The 19,697-nt window shown below is 32.7% G+C and overlaps 1 protein-coding gene across 1 annotated transcript; it reads left to right on the top strand.

Annotated features, from left to right (window-relative positions):
* The first annotated feature begins 16,630 nt into the window (after positions 1-16,630).
* Positions 16,631-19,444, top strand: LOC127130084 (F-box protein PP2-A13). The gene is made up of 3 exons (XM_051059158.1): positions 16,631-17,142; positions 17,419-17,537; positions 18,658-19,444. The coding sequence occupies exons 1-3, from the start codon at positions 16,822-16,824 to the stop codon at positions 19,076-19,078; spliced, it is 861 nt and encodes a 286-aa protein (XP_050915115.1). The 5' UTR covers positions 16,631-16,821; the 3' UTR covers positions 19,079-19,444.
* Positions 19,445-19,697: the final 253 nt, after the last annotated feature.

The following is a 19,697-nucleotide window of genomic DNA, read 5'->3' as shown; positions in this document are numbered from 1 at the left end:
GTAACTTATGAGAACCATTCATGAGATTGCTTGCTCCGGATTTCAAATTAAGGTTGCCCTAGGTACGCCATATTTTCTCACCTAGCCTGGGCCACTAGTATATGCTCAATAAGCAAGGTTTCATTCTCTCTTAGGACTATTTATGCTCTCGTTTCAACTAGGACTTTAGTAGGATTCTAGGAAGGAGACATATGAGTATCATTTTCCATGTGGCAGTTCTTCATCTTAAGATGTTTCCAAGCACCCCCGTGTTATCTACAAGATGAAATAAAAAAGACATGCATCAGAAATGTTATGTGAATAATAAAGGCAAACATAAAGATAGTTTCCTTCTCTCACCAAAGAGTTCTTTTCTCTTAAGAGCAGTGACCTATTCCACAACTGAGTGTGTGTTAATATACCGTCTTTTCTACTATGAGGGTGGTACATATGAAGGGTCAACTCAATCTTCATAGCCCAAGCTCTCCCAAATGGCAACTAAGTCATCTTTTAACGACTCTTTCTCTAGGGTCAAACAGTCGGAGGAAAAGGCATATTTTTTTGGAGTACAGAAGAAATGGTTATGGGCCCAACATTCCTGAATCCTGTCCTTACATTTATCCAACTTTTAACTAGAGGGACTAGATAGGGAAAGATCATCCTCTATAAGGATAAAAAATAGATAGTGGTCCTCTTGATTCATGGGGGTCACTAATAAGTAATGGTCCTTGAAGTTTTCCAACTCTCAAGGTAAACAAACATATTCGACAGTTGGCAAAGCAAAAGCAATCCTTTTCCTTGAACTTCGCTGGAAGAAGTGTGTGTCATATTGAATAATAACCTCAAAGTTGGCACTTTTCCCTTATATTCACCCCAACACTAGAATACTTTGACGAAGATCCAAGCTACCAGGTGCAGTTGGAACATAGTTATTCTAAAATGATTCAACACCCCTCCTCAAAATCGTTAAAGGGAAACTTGAACCTCAATTTGGAGATAAGATGTTCATATAGAAGTATGGAACATCCATCATAGGAGGACGGTCACACATCTCTATAAGCACCCTATCAAATTTGAGTGCTACTGAATAAGTAAATCGTCCTTAATAACTTTGCCTCCACCAATGGTGTTGAGCCGCATTAGTATGCATTACAAGATCTTGACGATCCTTTTGAATTATGTTCTGCTTAAATCCCAAATCCTAAAACCTAAAAAGATAATGCATGTCATGAATAAGGGAATGGCTCCCAAATTTAAGGTGATCCATAACCTCCTTATCACTAGGTTCCCAACCATTTACATACCTAAATGAGTTAATAAAGAGACAAGTTCTTGATTTACCCCGATATGCCTTAATAGGCTCCAAAACTGTCGTATGTTAGGCCAGAGAAAAAGGACCAACATCAGTATCCCAAGTAATGAGGAAATCATAATTCATCCCTCTAATTTGTTTTGTAGAATATTTTATATTTTCGCTAGAACGGGAACTCGAAGGCTCGTTACCATCTTTGATAAAACACCCACCAAAACCAGAATTATCACTAAGAACAATGAGGTTCAGAGTGGGCCAGTTAACTGCTAAAAAAAACATTTGGTATTTTTAGGCTTGCTATTTCAATGTGAGGTGAAGCATCACTTGCATCGTCACCGTCAGGTATGTGTAAAACATTTAGAGGGTTGTCTCCCATATTGGCCATGACTAAAAAAAGGAAAACAACAAACTATAAACAATGAGAGAAATGACAACTAAAAGAGTTGAAAGTTGAGGAAGTGGTTAAGACAAAGGGTAGTTCTAAGACTACAATGAACCGAGAAAATGTAGAACCTGGAGAAGGAAAAATATAGATAAAATAGGAATCACCAGGGCTTATGAGGAATCAATCAGAGTTTGCAGAAGAAGGAATATATTATAGTTTCCACAAAGAGTAGAAAACAAGTTAGAAAGGTGAAGTAACCTTTATCTATTATGGTGACGTAAGTTAGTCAAGGGTTTTAAATAAAAGTAAATTGACAAATGAAAAATAACGGTTGGATTTGCCTCAATATTGTAATGGAACTCAAGTACACTTGAGCATCCTATAGGGAAGTGTCATGCCCTAGTCTAAGGAACTAGGGCCACGTCTAAGAAAGATCATGTGAGACGTGTCAATGATGATACTAGCATTTAATTCATTTGGTTCCAAGATCACTCAAGTTGGTTACCAAGTCTTTCCCCCTTCTCCAAGTATCAAACCCTGCATGAAATGTATGGCCCAGTTTTATGAAAGACTTCTCATTGTTGAATAATAGAAAGCCTTGGGGTAACTATTCTGGGCCAACCATATGTCTATAATGGGAAGGCCCAGTCATCAGTACAAAGTCACTCCAGCAAGGAATTGAATATATAATGTAATCTTGCTTTAAAGTCCCACATTAGATCCATGCACGAACTAATGCCTACCATTAGATGTCATCAAACGACCTCCCGTATTCCATGCTGAAAATCAATGGATGTCTATAATCGTCCCTCATACACTACTACAAATAACATATCTTACCTCGGACACGAAATGGATTTTACCTCGGTTATACAACCGATGTAATGAAGGGCGGCATGAAAACTAGCCACTTTACCCAGTGGTTATTTAAAATCTAAGGTTATAATGGAAAAGGTCATTGGTTCGATCCCTAGTAACAACATATTTTTATTTTTAAAACTATGAAGCACGCACCATTTTACCTCTCAGTTTTATTTAAAATCTGAGGTAATAAGTTATGTTGGTATGTCAATTTTAGTTAATAACTAAGGGGTTAAATATTATCTATTACCATATATAATTTGTTTTAAATCTCATTTTGACCGGCATGTATCATTTTTTACACAGAAATATAATATTGACAGAACCATAATCATATCATTTTAAATGCACAAACTAACATTGTTCTCATCAACACATAATACAAGATTTACATTGTTTTCAAAATCAAATGTACAAATTTACATTGTTCTCATCAACACTGTATACAAGATTTACATTATGTTCAAAATCAAATGTACAAACTCACATTGTTCTCGTCAACACCGAATACAAATTTACATATTTGCACAACCAAGAAAAATATTGTTGTTGAGGTTCATAACAAGCACACATAATACACTTACTTTTGGTACTTAGACATTGAAGTATGTCTATGTTTGTTTTTCCTCTCTTGATACCACATGAGCGTTCCAAAATGGATGGATTTAATCAGAGGATCACCAATGTCTGAGTATCATGAACAAAATGAAATTCATTTAAGTAAATGTTTCACATTAACTAATTTTGTAAATATTAGAAAACATAGATTTAGAAAATGATATGTAAATAGGAATTTAAATGGTAAATATTTTTTAAAAAAAAGATTATAATGATATGTACAAATATTCTCAAAACCATCAAAAGTAGAATTTGAATCATATATTTCATCATCATCAAGAACCAAGCTTGAATGAGAGTTATCAAATGAATTATGGTATTCACCCGCGCTGTCACTTAAGTAATTAACAGTTAAGTGTTCATCATTGAATCATATATTTCATCATCATCAAGAACTTGACCAACTTCGAAAATCCATGTTGTTGGAGTAATAAACACAAATTGCAGCTTAAACAAATGGTACAATATAAGTTTAAGATATGACATAAGTGTTACAATTCATTTATGAAGTTAAAAAGTTACATGGTAAAGGTGAATGGTCACACGTAGAACTTTGTGATGGTGGAAAAATGTGATTCGCTTCATTAATGGTTGATACTAAACCAATTATTACATTAGAAGGTTGAATGTTTATCATGATTACAAAACATAATTAATAAATTAGGTGATTGTATTAATTCCATAAGGTTACTTGATATCATGATTCTATTTACCATTTAATCAGTAGCCAATGCAGACTTCAAAAACAATTGAGTGCCCTTACCATTTGCTTTGTGGTACAATGTAGTTGGTAGGAATATCAAAGAGTTTTGTTATAGATTCCACATTGTACTGTCAATTCCACTTCACCAAGTCCAAAGTAAGAGTAACCTGGAAGTAATATATATATATATATATATATATATATATATATATATATATATATATATATATATATATATATATATATATATATAAGCAACATCTCTTACATCCTCGCCGTGGCTCTCAAAATATCATATTCAAAACCTTTGAAACCACTTTCTCAATGTCTTATTCGTCCAACAGGTTACATACCAAACATATGTTTATTAAACAATTATTTGTTTATGTCTAACCTAAAATGTTTTAATCTGGTTCAATGAGATTAAATGCTTTAATTTGAAATATATCATCTTTTGTCACATACAAAATCATGGAAATAATATCTGGGAAGGTTAGGGAAGTGAACCAACAACAACCTCTAAACGAAGTTCAAGCAGCTGATATGTTCCCTGAAATCAACAGGGGTAACGAGAATGCAGTAGATGGTCAAGCATAACAGGAAATGAGAATGATGGATTTGTTGAAGAGGTAGATGTAGAACAACCCAATGCAGCACAGGAGAACATGGATGTAGAAGAATTGGCAGTAGATTTGTATTAGGAGAAAGAGACCACAAGGGCTTTAAAGGGTGGAAAAATGTCTTGGTGATAACTTATATAAGATATTGCATATCATTTTCCCTTTATATGTTTTTCATTTTAATATAATATTTTTTGATTATATATAAACTGACAAGACATTTAAATCTGTAGTATTTTTCAGCTGAGATTGTTATGAGGGGTCTACATGTGGACCAAACTGCCCTCACCTTGGTGGACCTTGACAATATGACATTCCACGATTGTGAGATTCTCAAAGGAAACAAACTACAGATGGAGAAGTAAATTGGATATGGTTGATATGAGTATGCAAAGTCAAAAAAGTTTAAGGTTGGTGGTCTCTTGCTATTTCATTATCGCTCATCTCAATAAATGTTGCATGTTAGGCTGCAGAGACAACCAAGAAAGAAGAATGCTGAAAAGAATGAATGAGGGTTTAGTGTCCGTTGGATTTGAATGTTTAGTTTAAGGAAAATTTATTCTATGATTTTGTTAGTGTCTTTTTTATTTTAAGTTGAAGTTAATGTTTATGTTTCCCTTATTATGTAATATCAATAAAATGAATGAAACATTTCATTAAGTTTCTTTTAATTAAATTATGTACAAATGTCACTAATTTTAAATCTAAAGTTGGTAAAAAATTCATGATAAGAATGATAAAACAATCATAGCCACTTGAACACGATGCTGAATCATATACATAATATTGTTATAACTTATAGAATATTGGCAACTGATGTGAAGACTTTGGTTGTAACAAATGTTGTATGGAAGGTGCTTGTGTAATCGGCCATGACTATCTAAATAAAGAAACATACTAACTAACATCATTTCGGTGATCAAAATGGAAAAACAAATGATCAAGAGAAACTAAAGCCATTTCAGTGATGTTAAAATCATTTTAGTGATACTAAAGCCATTTTAGTGAAACAAATGCAAGTGATATAAACCTACTGTTGGAAGAAGAACAAACGTGATAAAGAGGAACAAATGTACATCAAACGTGATGACTTTTGATGTTCGAGTGTAGATGAATGCCAATTGTTGGAAGAGTTTTGATGAGAGTTACGATGAAAATCGCTTAGGGTTTTTGTAAAGAGAGTGACGATATGAAGTTAGAGTCTAGTTCTCTGAAGTATTTCATGCAAAAGAGAAATCATCTCAGTTTTCCATAAAAAAAAGACGGCGTGCATGTTTTAATTAAAATAAAAATATATCAAAAAACACCATAACGTCATATTCTGGAAATAAATTTAAAATATCTATCATGTCTTTTTATTTAAAAAACTGAGGGATTTTATTATATAAAATAAAAAATTATTAAGGACTTTTGGAAAAAATTGATTTGAAAATATTAATACAAAATATATTACCTCTCAATTGGATTATTGATCGCAACTTAGTATGTCTATAAGATTTGTGACTACAAGTGCACAGTCGTATCGCGTAGTTTTAAATATTATCGAACCCAAAGGACCAAAAATAGAATTTACCGTTATCTAATGTTACTACGTAAATCTAAGTTGATGATATTTCTTGGGTTTAAGGGACAATGAGAAATAAATATTAACGAAAGCTGAGCTTTAATAGAAATATTTAATAGCGGGATATCGGTATGTAACTCATCAAACTTCGAGGATTCGATAAATAGTCGGCGTAATCTTAAATGTCAAAATACTCTTCGGCAGAAATTATTTATTTAAAAGACTTTATCTCACACTCTCGTGTTATTGACTCAGACTATACTCTTAAACCAGAATACTTTGCTCTTGCTGTCTCATTTGAATTAAGAGTAATATTTGGAAATCAATAAATTCTAATTAATCCTAAAGTGCTCTCGTTGTGTTTAGAAATAATGCCTAGTTTCTGTTATCCGGTTAAAATCTCAAACTCTCGTTTTATTGACCGTAACATTGTTTGCTTTTTACTCTCGTACGAAAACAATTCTAATTTTAGAATAAGAAACTATAACCAGAAAAATAGTTTATGAAGATCAACACCAATTATTAACGAATCCCATCATTATGACTGTCTTTACATACCGATATCAAATGGTTTAGCCAGACATGGGTTTGAACATAAACATGATATTACGATGATTAAACATAAGACAAAAGATGATTTTAAAAAAACTGAAATTAATTTGTTTTAATATGAAATCATAAACAGTTAAAATAAACAACTTAAATGGAACCTGGAAAATAGACTAAAATTGGAATTAACGTTGATACCTGAATTCAGAAAATGATGGCGCACTTGATAATCAGGTACAGAATTACAATCAAAATCAGTTCCCAAAACTAGAATTGCAATAGTTCCCCGATGTGGAAGATCTATCAATTTTACAAGTAAATCTATCTACTTAGAATTCTAAGAACAAAACTCTGGCTCGAAAATTTCCCCTTTCAACTGAAGAAGAAAACTCCAATTTATACTCAAATTCTTCTCTTGAAAATCTGATACTTGGCGTGAATTTAGGATGATTGAGTTGAACGAGAAAGACGGGGCATGGAGAAAATCCAGGAGAAAATGGCAAAGTGGCCTCGTGGTAGGTGCCACATGAGAGTGGCAAGTGCCACTCCTTATTTTTCTTTGTGGCAAGCACCACACTTAAGGTGTGATGGGTGCCACCCCCTTTGGTTGGGCCTTGGATAAAGCATTTTGGGCCTTTTTATTTTCTTCGTTTTCTTTTTCTTTTTTTTGTGCTCTTTTTCTGCTTTGCTCGCACAGACACTTCTTATTTGATAAATATCTGAAATAAACATAAAATACGACATAATGCTATGGAAAATAAGTTTAACGACACTAGATTGCAATGCAAGTCAAGTCAAACATACGATATATTTTCGTGTTATCAAACTTCCCCATACTTAAATCTTTGTTTGTTCTCAAGCAAATGCTACACATATGAATAAAAGAACTTTGGAAAATTTTACAGCATATAGTATCAAGACTCGTGAAAAACACAGTTGCATTTGGATACTCATTCTAGGCTACAAACTCTACTTCGGTTAAAAATTGCATTAATAGGTACTAACTTCTACACTAAGGGTATCGTTGGAACACAAACTCGCAATCGTGCAGTCATAAGTCTCCCTCCTATACAAACCAATCAGAATCATGTCATCATGCCTAAACCTAGCTTACCCATCCTTCTTTTTATCCTTTTTCATTCTAGTGCAATCACATTAAGCCTGTTATCCTTTCACACTCATAGCAAGATAATCTGTTAGTGACTACGATCTCTCTTTTTTTTTTCTCGCACTTTGGATAAAATAACAACTAAAGAGGGTTTCACCCTTGGGTTAAATGATCGGGTGAGGGTCACCTAACTTAGAAGGAACAATACTTTTCATTAACTTGGTCATTCTTTTTCTCTTCTAAGCCTGAAATCATACACTTATTTGCATCGACTTCTTGCATAGTGTGTGTTTAGGACAGTGCTGACTGCTAGATAAACTACTTAAGGAATATTAAAGGATAGAATTTAAGGCCATGGCATGACAAATACTCAAATCGATCTTATACTTGGAAGATTCAAGATGTTAAAATGATATCGATCTTGTAAAGTTTTCCCAAGTCTCTACAATCCAACGTAACTTTTATCTATAGCTTAAAATTTTCAAAAGATGCACTGTATTTCTAAGAATCAATAAATAATGGAAACCATGCATAAAGACTTGACAATACATGATATTTGACTCAACTAACAATAAACAATTTAACAAAGGAAATGAAAATAGTTGAATCTACCTAGAAAGCGATAAATAAAAGCGGTAAAGCTTCCTCCCCCACACTAAAATTGAGCATTGTCATCAATGCAATGATATAAGGTAAGAAAGGAAGGTAGAACCTGAAATGTCTGTTATTGGTGGCCTTGGCCACATGTTCGTCCACGCCCAACATTTCCAGGATGGTGAGGTGGCATACCCACATATGAGACATGGTATTGGAGGTTCTCCACACGTACTGTCAAATCTGCCATCTCATCGATCAAATCTGACATGTTATGTTCATTCTTGAAAGCATAATCATGATGATCGTGTTGTATCTGTCGAAGGATCTACGTCATCTTAGTTTGCTGAGCTTCCATGTTTTGAATTTGTTGGTCGCGATGAGCATCTAACTCGCTACGTTGCATCATTTCAACATAAATATCATCAAGAGTGGCAAATATATCCTCATTTCTGTTTCTAGGCCTAAGCCTAGACGATGTACCTGCAACATTTTCAGAAGAAACACATGTGGTGTGTGGGTGTGTGTCAGTTTCAGGAGCAACTTGCTCTACCTGATCATAATCCTCAGCAATGTCCCCGCCAGCAGCTGCATTCTCAAGAATGTGTGCGGGGACTGGGTCAGGCACCGAGTCATAAATATAGCAATGGTTATCCAGATTGCGCACATCTGTGTGATTTGGGTTAGGGAGAATGAAATCCGGGAAAACATTATTATCAACCTTTAAGTTAAATTTACCGTCTTGTCGTCTCTTTACTAATTTCATGCTCCTAGTCATGCCAATATCAATGGTACGGGACAAGAGTGGTATTAGGGACAAAAAAAATTCTTCGAGTCCTACGACTCGAGCTATGGAGGTTATTAATCCGCCAAAAATGATTGCTCCCTTTTTCGAGGTGACTATTTCTTGCATGTGAGAAATTATGAACGGGACGGTATTAATCATTTTGGCACAAATATGGCGAACAGATAGAAAAATTCTTTCTTGTTCACTTTGTTAGAATTTGATCGGCCAAAAATAGTACAAGCCAATAGTTGGCGGAAATAACGTATGGCCGGGTTTTGAATTAATGAGGCTATGTTGCCCTTAAAACTGTGTGTTTCGGTACCCATTATTACCCTCCAAAATGGTTGAAAAGCATGTTGCCAACCATCAGTACCCAGGACCTCACATACTACGTCATCCCCGTAGGGAAATTGTAGCAAGTCATCTAGTTAGTCGAAACTAAATGCATACTCTACATTAAACATGCGAAATTGAACAGTCCCACTAGAATAACCTGTGTTGGGGATGGGGTTAAAAATAAAAGAATTAAGGAATTCTAGTGTTAGCTGGACATAGACAGGGTCTATAAAAGATAAGAAATAATTTAAACTTAATGTATTAAGCATATGATTAACACTGTCAAGAATTCCTAAAGTTATTAAACAAGGTTCATCAGCATACCTTGTTGACTCTATTTCTCTTTTGCATAGAGCCCTGTAAAGTTTTGTCTGCATTCACCTGATTCGCCTTTTCTAAAAATTATTTCGTAACTTTGCCTTTGTGCCATGACAGTAACTCACAAAATTTAAGTAGTAAGAAGAGGAAATTTGCTCATGAACCTTGGAATGGAGAGATGTTTGTGAAGTTATAAGTACATAGTTGATATGGTAGTTTAAAGGGTTTGAATGGAATAAAGTAAAATAATGGTGATAAATGTAGTGGTCAAAGAAAAAGGGAAGTGTGTGTATGAAGGGACTTTGAACGTGTCTGGCATGCAAGGAAAAAGGGAGGGTGGCAGGCGCCACATTCAAAGTTTGACCATTTTTCATGTATTTTCATTGGACCACTGAATTTTGTTAGTTGTTGAATATAATTAGTTGAAATAAAAACATGAAAGTGAAAATTAACTAGGATAAGGTAGAATTAATTGAAAACAAGAAATCGAAAGCTGAGATAATAGAAATAGACTACAAAATAGTTACTGAGTTGCTAGATGAAATGAAGACAATTAGAAATTCCTAAATTAGAAAACTGTAAAATAAAATTCCTAACTAGAAAACAAGGAAAAGTCTAAAATTAATGTCAGTCCTTTTCTCACACTAAAGTCGGACAATCTCCTCATTGTTAAATGTGAGAGTCAGACATGCGGTAAAATCCAGATGCATTAGCCACTACGACGACTGTCGGTAGGAGGAGAAAAAGAATAAATATGTTGATAAATGTGATCAATTTTCTCCGTCACTACGTCCATATATCTGTGGATATCCACGCGCAAAGTGCTTAATTCGCCTCTAAGGTTAGCAATGTTAGTCTGGAATGCGTTGATGACAACAGTGTGATCAATAGGCTGCATGGCAGGTACAACAAAGGCACTTGAATCAGCAACAGAGAGATAGGCATCAAAGTGGTAATAGATTTGGGGTGTCTCTGGAGGAGAGGGTAGTGCATCTTGTGGTCCGTCCAAATCAAAAAGCCAATTGTTTCTGTCATGTATACTAGTCCTATAGTTTGGCAAGGTAAACAGATGCACAACTTGATTGTTGATAAGAAATTCAAACTCATCCGGGCCCAGGTTTCTAATAATACTAGTGTTAAAACAGAACTGAATGTGCATGGGTCAGATTCCACCTAGAGGGTTAAGTCTAATGAGTAGTTATCTCAGTCCAATAACATTGACAATCATGGTTACTAAGCCTCCTATTAGGATTGGTCCATGGGTTTCTTGTGCCATACGATCAAAGTTGGCTATCATAAATGTAGCAGCATTAACGGGACGGGCTTGTGAAGCACAGTATATTATGAAGAGTCCATTTTGGACACTGAGGTTATGTTTTCTTCTTTTACGAATAGGGTGTGAGCTAGGATCTTATGAAAATAACGGATCGCAGGATTATGAATGTTCTCAGAATGCATGACATTTGGCTCAGGATGGTTGTTTTCGGTAATGCTTCCCTAAAAATAGTATAGTTCAAGGTTCGTGAGTAGTTAATTCTTCTTGGGTGACTGTAAAGACATCAGGGACATTTGGGAATCGTAGGAGTTCATCCATTTATCTATGTTATAGTGATAATCAACAACAAACATACTAAAAGTGATAAGGCCTCTATTGAATCCAAAACCATGGTTAGGAAAGTAAACAAGAGAGCTCGGGAATTCAAGGGTTAACCTACGGTACAAACTAAATCTTCTTTTGACAGCAAAATTATCCCAACCAATTTGCTTAAGGAGAAACATAACACTATCTAGGATACCTAGCTTAGTCATGGTAAGTTCGTCAGGATAGATAGTTAGTGCCATCTCTCTCTGAGTTAAAGCTTCAAAGCGTCTCCTCTGAGCTCTGCCTCTGAAAACGATATCCATATAGTCTACTTGTTGCATCGTGAAAGTTAGTAGCTAGCTAAAGTTAAGTTAGCCTGGGAGTAAGTAGACAATAGTGCTAAGTCAGTAATGGTTAATTATAAAGAAAAGTACCAAGTAACTTTATGAAAGAGAAAAAAAATGAAAAATAAGAAATAGTAAGGAATAATAATAGAAAAACTAGAATTAATAATTCAGAATAAAGACTAAGATGTGGGTTGTCTCCCACCAAACACTTTGTTTAATGTCGTAAGTGAAGGAGAAGGGCGATCCAAAACGCAGCGGAATTTAAAATTTCTCCTTTAGTGATCTTTACGAATGGGCATGATCAGTGATAGAATCGTTACCTCTTGTGGCGATTGTAACCTTTGATGCAGATCTACGGAGCGATCACGAACGTTGAACGATGACAACGCCTCTACTCAGTCCACACGAACAGATTCTTTCAATCTCAGTGCTAGCTGCTACGAATGAAGGCTTTGAGTGAGAGAGAGAGAGAGAAACGAAATTGCAACTACACTAATGCTTCTACACAAGGGTTCTATTTATAGAACCACTTGTGTGAGTTGCAAGCTAAAAAGCCCACTCAAGTGTATATGGCCCATATCTTATAATATGCCAAAATCACTTAAGCGCGTGGTACCTTACCATATTTCGTATTCTACTTAAGTACAACGTACCTTACGATGTTCTACAATTCACTTAAGGGCACCGTACATTACGGTATTCCTTAGTTACTCTATCTCTCATCAATCTGTCCTTTGTGTGTGACCCTGCAGGTTTTCGCGGCATTGGCAATTATATTAAATCACGTATTTAACATAATAAACAGTGAGCGGTATCTAGTAACACATCACTGCTACCCAAGACACGAAAATGTCATGTGATCTGACAAATCCTTCTGTGATAATAATTATGTGTATAATTACCTTTTTGCCCTTATATTTATATTGAACACAAGGCCTAAACCGTGTCATCCTTGTCCAGTTTAATATTGGGCCCAGAGACATTTATCCTGTTACGCAGGATGGGCAAATTCCATCTAGGTCACTCATGTCCCTTAGCATACTTCGTAGAGTACCATCAACTGTCTTTATGGTCATCCAATTACGGACAATGTTTGATCAATAATAAGGCACTCGACTCTACATCTAGGGTCCATAGTGGTTTCAGGTCGAAGGGTGGTATACACCATTATCACCATGAGAATAACTTATGACACTTTGCATAACATTCTATATAGTATTCTCATAGCGGGTCAATCCAGTATAAATATTACTCTTAATATTCATACATATGTTTAAGACTTGATAACTCCTTATCCATGACCCATGAGATGTGATCATCAGTCTATATACATAATAGTCTTAATGCTTTAATATTATCCCACTTCACAATAAAGCTCGACTACGGATACTTTAAGAATAGTGTCCTTATGTTTAATGTGATCTCATGATTAAGTCACACTTAATGCATTAAACGGACTATCTATTCTAGGGACTTTATTAAACAAACATAATAAAGAAAAAGCCTTTTATTATTAATAAATAATTCGATACAAGTACCAAAAGTATTGGCCTTTAGGGTTTACACCAACAGTAAGCTCGACAAAATTTTAACAAAAGATTAATTTTGGGAATGAGCGGGCAGCTCTACAAGCTTTAGATTAGTGGAATAGTCTCTTTTGTCAATGTTATTCAAGCGCTTCCCATTTACGATAAATGGTTCACTAGATTTGCCCTTTATTTTTATTGCTCAATTTGGAAAAACTTCGGTAATTTTAAAGGGACCGGACCATCTAGAACGAAGTTTGTCTGGAAAAAGTTTAAGTCGAGAATTAAACAAAAGTACTATGTCACCCTCATTAAACTCTTTCCTCGATATACGCTTGTCATGCCATATTTTAGTTCTTTCTTTATAGATCCGGGCATTCTCGTATGTGTCTAATCTAAGTTCTTCCAGTTCATGGATATCTAAAATTCTCTTCTCGTCTGCGGCAGTATAATTTAGATTAAGGGTCCTGACGGCCCAATAAGCTTTATGCTCTAATTCTACCGGTATTCTCGTATCCGGCGTTCTAATCTCAGATAACGCTCTGGTTCGTCGATTGGTAGCTCTAATTCCTCACCTTGAGAGTGAGTACTTGGCATACAATCGACAATTTAATAGGGAAATAGTTTTGTTTGTCTTAGTCTATACTACGCGACACTGGAATTACGATATCGACTTAATTGGTCCCCGACAACGGCGCCAAAAACTTGATTGCAACTTAGTATGTCTATAAGATTCGTGACTGCAAGTTCACGGTCGTATTGCATAGTTTTAAAGATTATCGAACCCAAAGGACCAAAAATCGAACTTACCGTTATCTAATGTTACTACGTAAATCTAAGGCTGGTGATTTTTCTTGGGTTTAAGGGACAACGAGAAATAAATATTAACGAAAGCTGAACTTTAATAGAAATATTTAATAGCGAGATATCAGTATGTAACTCATCAAACATCAGGGATTCGATAAATAGTTGGCGTAATATTAAATGTCAAAATACTCTTTGGCAGAAATTATTGATTTAAAAGACTATACTCTTAAACCATAAAGCTTTGCTCTCGCTATCTCATTTGAATTAAAAGTAATTTTTGGAAATCAATAAATTCTAATTAATCCTAAAGTGCTCTCGCTGTGTTTAGAATTAATGCTTAGTTTCTGCTATCCGGTTAAAATCTCAAACTCTCGTTTTATTGACTGTAACCTTGTTTTCTTTTTACTCTCGTACGAAAACAATTTTAGTTTTAGAATAAGAAACTATAACCAGAAAAATAGTTTATGAAGATCAACACCAATTATTAACGAATCCCGTCATTATGACTGTCTTTACATACCGATATCAAATGGTTTAGCCAGACATGGGTTTGAACATAAACATGCTATTACGATGATTAAACATAAGATAAAACATTATTTTAAAAAAATTTAAATTAATTTGTTCTAAGATGAAATCATAAACAGTTAAAATAAACAACTAAAATGGAACCTGGAAAATAGACCGAAACTGGAATTAACGTTGATACTTGAATTCAGAAAATGTCGGCACGCTTGACAATCAGGTACATAATTACAATCAAAATCAGTTCTTAAAACTAGAATTGCAATAGTCCCCCGATGTGGAAAATCTATCACTTTTACAAGTAAATCTATCTGCTTAAATTTCTAAGAACAAAACTCTGGCTCGAAAATTTCCCCCTTCAACTGAAGACGAAAACTCCAGTTTATACTCAAATTATTCCCTTGAAGATCTGATAGTTGGCGTGAATTTATGATGGTTGAGTTGAACGAGAAAGACGGGACGTGGAGAGAATCCAGGAGAAAATGGCAAAGTGGCCTCGTGGAAGGTGCCACATGAGAGTGGCAAGTGCCACTCCTGGTTTTTCTTCGTGGCAGGTGCCACACATACATAGGTGGTGGGTGCCACACCTTTTTGTTGTAGTGATATACAAAGACATCGCATGTGAAACCTAAGGTATTCTCTAAATCATAACTCATATTTAGTATTTATTTTCTTACTGACTTAAATATTAGAGTGGTAATCTTATAGGTCTTTCTTGCATCACCACATCAGATATATGTTCTGGCGCATCAAGATTCTACTCCATCATTTTATCAAATATTTATAATTTCCGAAACAAATAATAATTCAAAAATTTATAAGTTAAGGATTGTTAAACAAATTGGTTTCACAAACTAAAGATGCATGGGAAAATTATTTGTAAGAATGAGTTTTAACTAGATGGAAAATGAAAGTAATTCATAAAGTCGAAAAACATATTTAATTTATTATTTATAATAGAAATAGCTAGTATAGGGAAATACAAATAATTATATAAAAAATAAAAAAATCAAATATCATTTTATTAATACGCCTAGGCTCTATTTGATAAAAATAACAGTTGGCTAATAAGTTAGCTTATATAATTGATGGCTGATGACCGATGGTTGATGATTGATAGTTTATAGTTTATGGTTGATGACTGATAGTTGATAATTTAATTGAAATAATTGGTAAAATTAACAGTTCAACTAATTTATAAATGTAAAATGACATAAAAGATATTTAATACATATTTATTTTATTTTAAATTAAAATTATAAAAAATAAAAGAGGATTGTCTTTAATACATAAGACATAAATGTGTTCAATATATTTTAAATTTTATTTGAATAAATTAAAATGTTATTTACTTATTATTCAAAAAAATTATTCTTAAGCATTCTCTTGCAATTAGGGTTGTCTTAAGTAATTATACAAGACTTAAAATTTAACATATTTAAACAATAGCTAAAAAAATACTCATAAAATATAAAATATTTATTACGGTTAAAAATGATAAAATAAAATCTTTATTTAATTTCAGACTAAAATCTTAATTAACTTATACAAATCTTCGAAAAGTTAAGATGGTCGATCCAACTTGCATTTATCATTACTCTAGAAAATAAAAAATCGGCATTAATTTAAAATTTTCCTATTTTTAAAAAATATACTATGTAAACAATGTTTTTCATCTCTAAAAGTGTTTTAAAAACTATGATTACTATCAAATTTTTATTTATTTCTAAAAGTGTTAATAAAAACTAATTTACAAAATAATATTTAATAATTAAAACTCAATCAAATGAGCCTTAAATATTTTTAAATTGACAGGAAAGATTGTTCACCAATTCTAACTTTATATATATATATATATATATATATATATATATATATATATATATATATATATATATATATATATATATATATATATATATATATATCCACAGGAACTTTCTTTTTTTGAAAAAAGGAAAGAAATACATCATGTATACGTGGAGGAGATGAAAGGGCCCATAATATCCACAAATGAGTCATTAGAATAAATATATAATTCCATAAAATAATTAATACCTCACAAAAACCACATATTATATTCCATGCACACTCATGTACACGTCCACTTCAATTTCTAGTTCTTTTTTGGTTGGAAACTTCCCATTAAACCTTTTTCCACAACATCCCCACCACACTTGTTTGTGTCTTTCTTTAAATCCAAAACACATCTACCTTTTTTTGAAGCATCTTCTCTCTATCAATTTCTCCTTAAAATTCATCTCATAATTCTCCAAATTCATATAATTTTTACCATTGATATGGGGGCTGGTATTTCTACAAACAATGATGACCATAGTGGATATTTTTCTTCTTCAATGACTTGTCTTGATGATATTCCAGAAAGTTGCATCTCTTCCATGATGATGAAGATGGATCCTCAAGAAATTTGTAAATTGTCTAGAGTCAACAAAACTTTTCATAGAGCTTCCTCTGATGATTATGTATGGGAATCTAAGTTGCCACAAAGCTATAAGTTTCTTGTCAATAAAGTTATTGGTGAAGAAAAAGTTTGTTCCATGACAAAGAAAAAGATCTATGCTAAACTATGTCAACCCAATTTCTTTGACGATGGTACAAAAGTAAGTAATTCTTAAGAAAAAAACTCTTGATTAGTAGTGGATCTGATCTGAGACATCGAATTTATTAAATTTGTTTATGAGTTTTTTATAGTTATCGTCATAATTTTTATGCTATTTTAATTTTTTTTAGTAAATATCAATGATATTATTGATAATCAAAATTAATTTTTACTTTAATATTGTGGATATAATTGTGGCTGCAAAAATTTTTAGATTTATTTTTATTATATTGTTTTTATAAAGTATTAATTTTTTTCTTTGTGATTATTATTGTAGGATGTTTGGATGGATAGATGTAGTGGACAAGTTTGTTTGTTGATTTCATCAAAATCTTTGAAGATAACTGGTATTGATGATAGAAGATATTGGAATTATATTCCAACTGAGGAATCAAGGTGAGGGTCGGTGGAAATACTTTTTATATTAATTTGTTTGATATGAAAGAAAAATTAAGGAATGAAAAATAAATAAAATATAAAAAACATTTTTTAATGGAAATAAAATTAAAAATAATAAAACTTATTATATTTTTATTTTATTTTGTTTTGACATTTTAAAATACTTCATGTTTTCTTTAAAGTATTGCAAAGAAGCAAATTACAATTAAAAAAACCATTTGTACGATTTTTTTTAAAAAAATATAGAATAAGAGAGATTTCCAATCATCCAATTTTTTTTTTTATGTTTTCGTTAATGCATTTTTCACTATTTGTTTTGAGAATATATAATGTTAAAAGAAATTAAAAGGGACTTTTGCTGCTCATCAAGGTTTTTGATTTAAAAAACTAATCTCTTGAATTGTATCAAAATAAATAAACTATATCATATATTAATTATAGGATAACTATTGAGTAATTTTCTTTTAAGGAAAACTAATTTCTGTTTTTTAATACTAAAATCCTATTGACAACTTGCTTTATCTTATTCAATAATTTTCCTCTAGCTTAGTCAGCAATTCCTATATTAAATGTAATTAAAGAAAAAAAGAACAAAAAGTGCAAGCAACTTGCAAATAGAAAATGTTACAATAGTTAAAAAGTCTTCTAAGTATTTAATTAAATATTATTACAAGTCTATTGCCAACTAGTTTATCCTAGTCAGCCGTTCCTATCTACAAGATAATTAAAGAACAAAAGTGCAATCAAGTAGCACATTGAAAATGACCTATTTTTAGGTAAAAGTGCTATTAAATATTACTAATTAATTAAAATAGATAATAACCACTTTTTAAAGCATATTAAATACACATATTTATTGTTCTGTCTTATTCTTTTGCAATTTGAATATTAATATAAATTTTAACAAACTTTATACATTAAAATGTAGTGTTTATAAATCTATTTTATTTTATCTTCATTTTTTTATAAGAAAAATTAAAATTTTAGATTCGCTTCTCAAATATATTCATTCTATTTTTATTTTTTTTTGAGTTTTTGTATAACAACTTAAACAAAACATGAATGTTGGTCGCCATTTTTTAACATTTTAATAATAAAGTATTTAATGAACATGCAGGTTTAAAAGTGTTGCATATCTTCAACAAATGTGGTGGGTGGAAGCATCAGGGGAGCTAGAATTTGAGTTCCCAAAAGGGAATTATAGTTTATTTTTCAAACTTCAATTGGGAAAGCCCATAAAGAGATTGGGCCGAAGAGTATGCAATCTTGAACAAGTACATGGTTGGGACATAAAGCCCATTAGGTTTCAACTATCTACATCCGACGGTCAGAATTCGCTCTCACAATGCTATTTAAATGGGCCTGGAGAATGGGCCTATTACCATGCTGGAGACTTTGTCATTGAGAAGCCTAATGGGCCCATTGATCTTAAATTTTCATTGGCCCAAATTGATTGCACACACACCAAAGGTGGTCTTTGCATAGATGGGGCAGTGATTTGTCCCAAGGAGTTAGCACATAAGTTGAAACAATTTTAGCTTATTCATGCTGAATAGTCTCTTTTTTTTTCAATCTAAGCATTTTTGTAAGAGGAAATGTAGTTTTTTATGCTATTTTTTTTTCAGTTTTCGTATTAGAGATCATTGGGGAAAATGGTTGCTGAAAAATTGTTGGATTTTGAGATCAAACCACCTTGGATCTTGTGCGATGATTGCCCCTACTTCTGTGTAGGTGTGAGTGTTCTTTTTCTAACTTGTATTTTAAGGAAATTAGTGATAATTGTTGTAGAGAATGAATTAGGAGTAATAGTTTTGACTCTTTCTTGGCATCAAATGTAATGGTCATCTACTCCTACTCCGGTGTAAAAATGGTTCACTTTTTAAATGTTGAAAATGGTTGTGTTATATCATCTTTTCTTTATGTGATTAAGAGTGACTTTTATTTGACTCTTAGATATATAGAAATATATGTAATTAGAAGCCATTTTAACTTAACTATTTTTTTAAAACATTTTTAGTTTGGTCTTTCTAATACGGCCTCGAGTCTACGAGATATATATATAAAGATTGATCACACAAAATATTATCTTGAGTACTGGTTCAATTAATGCAATGATTAGTTGAATGAATAAAACTGTTATTGGTTTGGTTTATAACG

This window comes from Lathyrus oleraceus, chromosome 1 (genome assembly GCF_024323335.1).
Source record: "Lathyrus oleraceus cultivar Zhongwan6 chromosome 1, CAAS_Psat_ZW6_1.0, whole genome shotgun sequence".
Lineage (NCBI taxonomy): Eukaryota > Viridiplantae > Streptophyta > Magnoliopsida > Fabales > Fabaceae > Lathyrus > Lathyrus oleraceus.
This window is presented reverse-complemented; position numbering and strand designations above follow the sequence as displayed.